Source organism: Argopecten irradians, chromosome 9 (genome assembly GCF_041381155.1).
Source record: "Argopecten irradians isolate NY chromosome 9, Ai_NY, whole genome shotgun sequence".
NCBI lineage: Eukaryota > Metazoa > Mollusca > Bivalvia > Pectinida > Pectinidae > Argopecten > Argopecten irradians.
The window spans coordinates 25084644-25093910 of record NC_091142.1 but is presented as its reverse complement, the minus strand read 5'-3'; the positions used below and the strand labels follow the sequence as shown (position 1 = coordinate 25093910).

Here is a 9267-nt window from a genome sequence, read left to right as displayed (position 1 = left end):
CAAGTCTATTTTAATTAGAATGACAAATATATATTAATTAGAGATGATTAGTAGAAATATCAAGATAAAACTTATTTCTAACTAGACACTTGAATTTTGGGCATGCTTACCATGCTTATAACTACTTCAGAATTATTTTCTATCAATTTGTGCAATCACATGTCTCCTCCAACTACACATACAAAGCAGAGACACATATCACAATCACTGATAACATACATAAATGACCATAGACAGACCATAGACTGACCACAGCCTACTGGTTAACACTACCCATATGTCATGAATGTGCTACAATCAGTATGTTTATAGCTCTGTTATCATATATCCCTGGTACAACATTATATAATATCCATATAAACAATTCACTGGCACCCATATGCATATATTAACATAATTATTGCACTTGTTCATTCATTATCTTTTTATCACTACAAAGTTTGTTAAATCAACACAGCGGTTAGTTTTTTTTATAAGTTCAAAATAATATATGCAATTCCAATCAGAACACTGTAAATGTACTTATTTTAGCACTATCAAATTTTACCATAGCAACCATCTTTAACTGGTCATTGACACATTTGCGCAATTATCATCATGTGAACATGTATGTGTACATGTATTTTAGCGCTATCAAATTTTACCATAGCAACCATCTTTAACTGGTCATTGACACATTTGCGCAATTATCATCATGTGAACATGTATAAACGCTACACAGAAAATCAAATTCCAACAAACATATTCTAGTGCAGCATTCCTTGCATGAAAAGCACTGTAAAATCTGATGACCGTTAAAATACGTCTCTTTACAGTACCTGTTTAACAGAGTTCCTATTCTCTGACTAGATTATAGTAGTAGAATACATCATAAATACAAAATCGTGATTAGAATATGTATGTAATAGAGGAAATGGCTAAACATGTATCATTCTTTAATTACATCAAATTATTCATACAAATATCAAATATCATAAACTGGCAGATTATGGCTATGTATAGCTTCTATGAAATTATTTTCAAAATTTATTGTTGAGATTGAGAATATGAACCGTTTACATTTTGCACCTTATGACTACACACATTATTCATTGTAAATGTTTGTATATAGCATATCTATCTCATTATTTTCATTGTAAATGTTTGTATATAGCATATCTATCTCATTATTTTCAAAAGTTCGAGTCATTTATCAATTTGCAAATGAACGCTTGAGAGGAATGACTCAAAAACTTGAAAATAATGTCAAAGTTGCTATATATATGTATAGTGTGCAAAATATAACAGACATCGAATACAAATCACTATAAAAAGCCATACAGACCTATGAGGAAAGTATATTTGTTTCATCTAGTTTTAATTGAATAACTGTTTTCTTTAAAAACCATGAATAAATGAAGATACAATACAAAAAAAAAAAATAAAGAAAGCATTGAATACATGAAATATAAAGGGAGATATGTTACTTTGCTTAGAAATAAAGAGAATATTATAATTATTTAAACGATTTAAAGGAAATCTAATGTCATACAATATAAAATGATATTAAAAAATATACATCATGATTCATCTTATATCTTTTTTTTTTTTAATTTTTATTAGTCTTTTTAATTATTTATATACATATTTGCTATTGAATATTTCGCACACATCATCTTTCACAAAAAAAAAAACAAAAAAAAATTGCCCACCTTACCTTACTAACACCATGCATAATCTCATTCAAACAAAGTATTTGTATGTTTTCATACATACAATATACACAATTGATCACTACACCTTTAAATTTGTATCCAATATTTTGAGGAAATTAAATAAATAATTACAGAGACTTTTCAGAAATTCCCCATCCTATGCATGCAATCTGGACTACAGTAATTGCTTACCAAATTCAGTGATTATATGCATGGGACTTCCATGCACTCGTGATCATCTATTAATTAGATCATCTATTTGATAATAACGAGTATGAGAGAACCCTCCTTATCTTTTTGTATTAAAACTCCTTAGAATTTTTTAATCAGTTTCAGGACTTTATACTTGAATTTCTTATACTGACAAGGCAGTTTAATTTGCTTACAAGGATTTAATTCACAATTAACCCTTGGAGGTTTGCAAGGTGGAAATGGGACCTCACATCTCATAAATTTAATGTTCAATCCTAAGCATTTTCCTTTATTTCTTCTTCTTAACTGACACTGATTATATATTTTTTCCAAGAAAGATACAAGTCCTACAATTACATGCAAGAGGAGATAGTAGTTATCAATGACTTGATGATCATGAGTGTTTGAGTCCCCAATAATCGCTGATCATAGAATCAAGTGTACTGTATATATAGGATGGTTACTTATATTTAGTCCCTGTGTTTGTAGCACTTCAAAATCAGTAGAAATGGTAGTAAATGTTTCAAAATAAAACAGATAAATTTATATTATTAAATATAACTTATCTTTATAGTAACTGCTTGCAGTAGCTTCAATCAGATATATAACAAACAAAAAACATTCAAACTTAACATACCAGTGACATATATACCTATCTTGCTGGACATTAAAGTGACGGGAAAAAATAAGACCAAATATTCTTCAAACCTGGATTCCAAAACCAAAAGCTGCCTGCCTCATGATGGATTAACTCTCAATTTTGTGTCCCAAATTGACGAAAGAACTATTAAGTAGATAGTATAAATTATTCCATACTTGTAATGTAATTTTATAACTTTTTGAGTACAAAAAATACTTAAATCCTGAGCCAATAACTTTCTAGTAGTGAATGCAGGTTCTCTTAATGAGCTGTACAATGATATTCATATATGTGCATACATGCAATGTGATCTAAAAAAATTCCCATGGCAGTACCAGTGAAAAGGCAAATTTTTCACATATATCTATCTAGTGTATACATTTACACATTATCAATGTCTTGAGACCTGCACAATTTTCCTTTTTTAAATTTTACCAGCTCAAAGTATTTATGTCAAACAGACAAGAAATTAAATAAAGCAATATCCAAGACAAAAACAATATGGCGCTTCTAAATAATTTAACTTAGGATCCCTGATGTAAACATGAAGAACCCTCTCAACTAGGCAAAAATTAAAGTTTACAACATGATTTTCAATCCACCATCATCAGGGGTCAAGCAACTGATGGAATAAACTTGTAACAACTGAGAGAGATATAATGTTGTAACAATTATATAACTCACCTCGTATTTTCCATGAACCTCCCAAAATAGTTCTATGTGTGTAATAAATGATTAATCCACAATGTCCCAACAAAATGTTACACCTGTACCTGTATAATACAATGACAAGGATTTCTTTTTTTCCTGTTTATGCTCTAAATCAAGTTGAAATGATGTTTTTCACAGCAGTGTATGACAGCATTAATATAAATATGGCACCATGTTGAGACATAGCTGTTGTAGAAATGAGATGTAATTATCCTTCACCAGATGATAAGAGAATATGAGGCCCAGTTAATCTGAGATTGCAACCCTGTACTTGGTGTCTCCCTCCTCAGTTGACCGAGGGACCAGAGGGTGGAGGACTCGGGTCCTGAAACAGCAAAACAATATGTATATAAATATAAACCGCTCTTTACTTGAAGTGTCCATCTTGAGAAAGAACAAGGAAAAAGGAAAAGGGCTTTATTTGTTTTTAGTGCTTTTAAAAATTTGAAACCGCAAAACACTCTTAATTGTTTTTCACTTCATATGTTGACATCCCAGGCCTCTTACGGTTAAAAACAGGGACAAGAATCTTAATATATATATATATTTGAAAGGATATGTAAAATACTCTGCAGTTGAACAAATTACAGCTGAATTACAATCATTTAAATTTTTATTAAATTTGATGTTTGTTGTTAATTCTGACCATATTCTATATTTTTTTTTAAGTATTAAGAAACTTAATTTGAAAATATGAAGGAAAATATTTGTAAGATTAATCTAAACTCTGACACTTGGGGTTAGACTGTATTTGTATGGCACAGAGAAGAGGCACTACTTACATTATTCCTGGCTGGTTTGGAATCGCCGTTGTTCCTCATGCTCCTCGGACGGAACAGGAAGAGAGCTGTGGCCAAAACAACCCATCCCAACATCATCAGCATCATGTTGTTTAGACCGCCATCTGGGGCTGTGTTAGCACCTGGCACTAAAATGTACAGGTAAATCATCATCCTCTCATTTGTACTTAATATCTGTTATTATCTTATAGAAGCTGGGTGATACCTCAAACGGGTGCTATATATATATAAAGTTAGCAGATGGCTGGCATCTCACATACAGCATTTTGAGTAAAATGACTATCCAGTATCCATATAGATACAATGTACAACATTATAAGTGTTTTGTAGATGATTGGAAATCGTGAAAATAAATTGCCATGAAACTGTTTGTAACACTAAGACACAAGTATAGTAGAAGATTTCATAAGCATTTATACTGCTATAGCGAAATCAAATCACCATGCATGGCTAAGTCGTTGAAAAAAAAGCTGAATTTATTCAAATAAATTTGCCATGAAATGAGTTGGTTTATATCTTATCTATCATATGGTTAAGTTACTTGTGTATAGGAATCACATAAGAAACAGATATCACAGAGCAAGATATTAGACATCATGTTCACTTTCTGGTAAATTTTAGTTCTTTTCATTGCATGTTGATTGATGTAGGATATATATATATATATATAGATGCAACTTAGAAGTAGACATCAAAATCAAACAGAAAGAAATAAGAGTGATATACTTACGGTCTGTCAGACATTCATTATCTGTACAATAGGTCTGTGTGTTCCTCAACTGTAACAAAAAGATATTACTCGGTACATTCAAAGCAATGTCATGTCGTGCTATATTATAAACAGCATACAAAATGTTATGGATCATTGATCACTATTCAAATGATTTTGATAATCTTGTATAAGATAAATAACCTTCATTTTACAGCACTACTTACGTTGAAGTAACATGTGATTTTCTTTTGGGAATTATTTTGTCCAAGTAAATTTGCAAAACATTTAATTTCTGTGAATTAACATCAATTATTTTGAAAGAAAATTCCATTCAATTTTAAAATCCATGAATGTTAATCTTCACGAACTTGTTTTGAAAGGATGAAACTTTATAGACACTAATTATAAAGAAGGTTGGTTTAATTATCAAATTTACAGTACTTAATTAATGTATATGCATTTGTCAGATACCGTACATATGTAATATATATATATTTTTCTTCCACATTACATACTTACCAAATTAATGAGCCTTTGCATGGCATGTTCATGATTCCAAACACACTCACATGGATCAAACCCGTCAGCCATTTTTACTGTTCAAAAAAATAAAACTTGATTATAAGTCCACTATTACTGAAATCAAACTTGTTCTGATCAATGAAGAACACATTAATTATAATAATGTACTTGCTTAAAACTATGAAATTAGATAGAATGATAATGACCCAATACATATGGTTATACACATTAGTGGTCCTACACATTAGTCAGTTCAGGATCAAGTCGATCCAAGCAAGGTTAATCATGGCCATGCATATTGGTAGAATGCACTATATACCCTGGCTACTGCAGCTTGTGTTAAAAGTGTTTCTGGTTCGAATGTTGGTCTGGTTGCCTTTTTTTTTTGTCCTACTCATTTAATTTGGTGCAGCTATAGCTAGCTTTATTTAGGTGATGTCCAAACCAAGTTGTAAACTATTATATATATATATAATTAGGAGCTGGGGATATACCCGACCCTGCATGCGTTGGGAGTCTTCAGGTGAAGACTAAAAAAGCGAGGAAATAGTGTACGTTGTAAAGCTAGTTTATATATATGATTGTATGAAGGTCAGCATCCTCGATATTCCAGGGGTTCCCATAACATACGATCTCTACACCCCTGGACTACCCCATATCTCATAGTAAAATTGAAGGCAACACAGGGGAACAAATCTGAACCAATCACAGCCTTGCAAAAATGTCTTTGAAGACTACAGAGAGAGTGACACCTTACTTTAAAGCCACACAGTCAACCACAGTGTACCATTATACAGCTCTTTTGATGTACATCAAATGACTTAATTACCTGTTCTGTTCTGTTGCCTCCAGTTTTACTATGAGATAGCTATTGTCCAGGGGTGAAGATATTGTAAGTGATCGGAACCCCTTGAGTATCAAGGATGGTAGCTCAATTGGTAAAAGCATTTAATCAGTCGGCTAATGTTCAGGGGTCCAGAGTATGTTTTAACCATGAATTTGTTGAATAAATAATTTTCATAAACAAACAAATATATCGTATATATGCTAATGGTTACAATGCATAGTTTTATCATATAATGGTTCAGAAAGTGTGACACAGGCCTAAACATTAGATTATTTTAGTACAAATTTTTGTAAACTGTGCTGCAACACAAAAGCTTAATCCACCAGGTACATGCATGATGCAGAGAACTACATGCATTGTTGTAGTGGAAAATACATATTTCACTCGGAAATGTCAGTTGGATTATATATTACCGGGGAGTGAAAGATCTTTTCCTCTAAATCACTACAAAAATAGGTGAACAGTAGCTATATACATGTACAACCACTGAATGGGGTTCACGGACAACACAAACATGTAGATAGTACAAGTATTAATCCTTGCCTATTGCCTAATTCACTAGGCTATTTTGTAAGTAAAGTCTAGATGCTAAACCTAAGCCTGTATATCTGCTGCTGTCAAGTGTCAATGTCCTTTATCACAAGAGCTTGACGGATTCCTACAACTGTTACATAACTCTGATAATAACGCAGGATTAGAAAAATACAAGGAAATAAATACACTCAAATGCTACGAACTGTAACAAGTCGAAATTAGGGTATTTCATAGCAGATCTAGAGGTTCAACAACGAAAGCAGATTAAATTGACAAATATACACATTTTAAACGAAGGTAGTGATAACGAATGACGTTTGGGTAAACCTGCAAAAGCAGCATTAGGCCAGTAGGCCAATGTCTTTTTGACCCATATTCCACGAAAGAGGACATCTTGGAAAACGATAAGGAAAATCATATATTTCGAGAAGTATAAATCGTGCATTCTTATGGTTGTTGTACTAAAAAGGGAAATATGGACCGTATAATACAATGTTTTCTATTTAAACAGAGCATATGGCGACCCTACCTGTGTTGTTTTCGGTCTAACCCCTTCTCCGATCGCACTTCCTGTCCACTGATCGTCAACAAAGACACGTCAGATTTAACAAGGTGCCCGGATGTAAACACAAAGAACTATGGGCGGGAAATTCAAATTCCATCATAAGACAATCGTCACTCACATTTTACGTCAAACAGTATGGCGTGCCGAACGTTGCAAAATTCAATAAGTAAATTAAAATGTGTAAAGAAAAAAAAAATGTTTTGTAATATATCGTTATATGTGTTCAAAATGTTTAATTTGTGTGTAAAAACAATAAATGTTTGTGTATTTTTTTTAATATTTATATGTAAAAAAATATGTGTTCAATAATTTCTTTGTGTGAAAAATATGTTTGTTTGTAAAAATATATATTTACACACAAAGCATTTTTTCACACACAAAAAAAAACCACACAAATATTTTTTCACACACACAAAAAAATAATGAAGACATATAACAATATATTACAAACACATTTTTTTCGCACAAATGTTTTTACTTATTGAATTTTGCAACGTTCGGCACGCCATAGAACAGATTATTGATGGGATGATACTTCAGCATTTCAGAAACACAACTGATTTCAAATAATTTGAAATAGTAATGCACAGTACATTTTTCATAGCCCAACATCATGGATTTAAAAGTGATCATACGTCCTTGACCAACATACAGCAGAAATATTCAAACATATAGAACGTACATATATATATATGATCCTGCTTACAGTTATCGATGTTAATTTACACAGTAATTCTAGAAAGGACTGTGTACATCATATGTAGATTGCTTGTAGGGTTTTATTGATTTTTTTATACAATGTACATGTAGAACCCCTAAAACGTATAGCGATGAAAATGTACAATGTAATTATATTCTATGATCATTGATTCCTAGTTAGGACTAGGTCATGCCTTGGCCTAAAGGTCAGATTCTTACTCTAACGTTTACCCACGTATAAGAATGAAAGAGTTATCTTTCTTTTCCTGACTTTCCATGTGGTGCAGGATTTTATAGTGATTTTTCAAATCTCGTATTTTCTGAGAAAAAAAAAAAAAAATCAAATAAAAAAAAAAAAAAATCACATGACTTTTAGGTATAATCGTCAGTCCACCCACCAAATAAAAAAAAAAGATATCTAAGACAACATCCATTTTCGTGTAGTGGAGTTTGGACATTGAGAGGGTAGCCCCTACCTCGATACCCCAGGGGATTTCTCCAGTGTTGGCATTGAATGATACGTTAAATGAAAGATAAACATTACCGAAATACGGTCATGTATATATTATTTGTAACATGGTAGTTGGAATAAATGTGCTTTTTAATCGCTTTTAAAAAGTGAAGTGATGTGCCGTAGGTGAGACATCTATAATGAAATCTTCATTAAAAAAAAAAGATGCGTACGCCTATGGTCCTGACAATGTCTTGAGGAACAAGATTGTGTTGATCCGAAAACCAAATAAGGTATAGAGAGTCTACATGTATATGCAGTTTTAAGTATATGTCTATTTGAAAATAGATACTTTTCTGCTAAAATATATAACGTTTTTAAAAGTCAATGTTTTATGGGTAGATTGCATTAAATATCTTTATCATTTATTCATATGAAACTGCTTTTTTGAATATAGTTGATTCTTGGGCAAATGAAATTGATCAAGGAAATATAAATGGAGTCGTCTTCCTTGATTTTAGGAAGGCATTCGACCTAGTAAATCATACTGCGTTACTGAAAAAACTAAAGCTTTACCAATGTGATACTACCACTCTATCCTGGTTTACATCTTACTTAAGTGATAGGTACCAAAAGGTTTGTATCACAAGTCATTTATCAGAAGCCCGTAAAATCACTCTTGGAGTACCCCAGGGATCTATACTGGGACCTCTTTTGTTTTTAGTTTTATCAATGATTTGCCATTGAAAACTGCTTCTAGAACAGTTATGTATGCTGACGATTCAACATTGTCAGCTTCTGGAAGAACAATGAATTTTATAAGAGAAAAACTCCATGATGATTTAAAGAATGTAGAAGACTGGTGTGTTGAAAACAAAATGATGGTAAATGAAGATAAAA

At 31.9% G+C, this 9267-nt stretch overlaps 1 protein-coding gene across 1 annotated transcript; it reads right to left on the bottom strand.

Moving 5' to 3' along the window:
* Nucleotides 1–1578: 1578 nt before the first annotated feature.
* On the bottom strand, nucleotides 1579–7275 carry LOC138331863 (small integral membrane protein 14-like). The gene is made up of 5 exons (XM_069279690.1): nucleotides 7182–7275; nucleotides 5269–5345; nucleotides 4768–4816; nucleotides 4020–4165; nucleotides 1579–3562 (listed from the first exon to the last, which is right to left on the bottom strand). Exons 2-5 carry the CDS (start codon nucleotides 5338–5340, stop codon nucleotides 3524–3526), a joined length of 306 nt encoding a protein of 101 aa, XP_069135791.1. The 5' UTR covers nucleotides 5341–5345; nucleotides 7182–7275; the 3' UTR covers nucleotides 1579–3523.
* Nucleotides 7276–9267: the final 1992 nt, after the last annotated feature.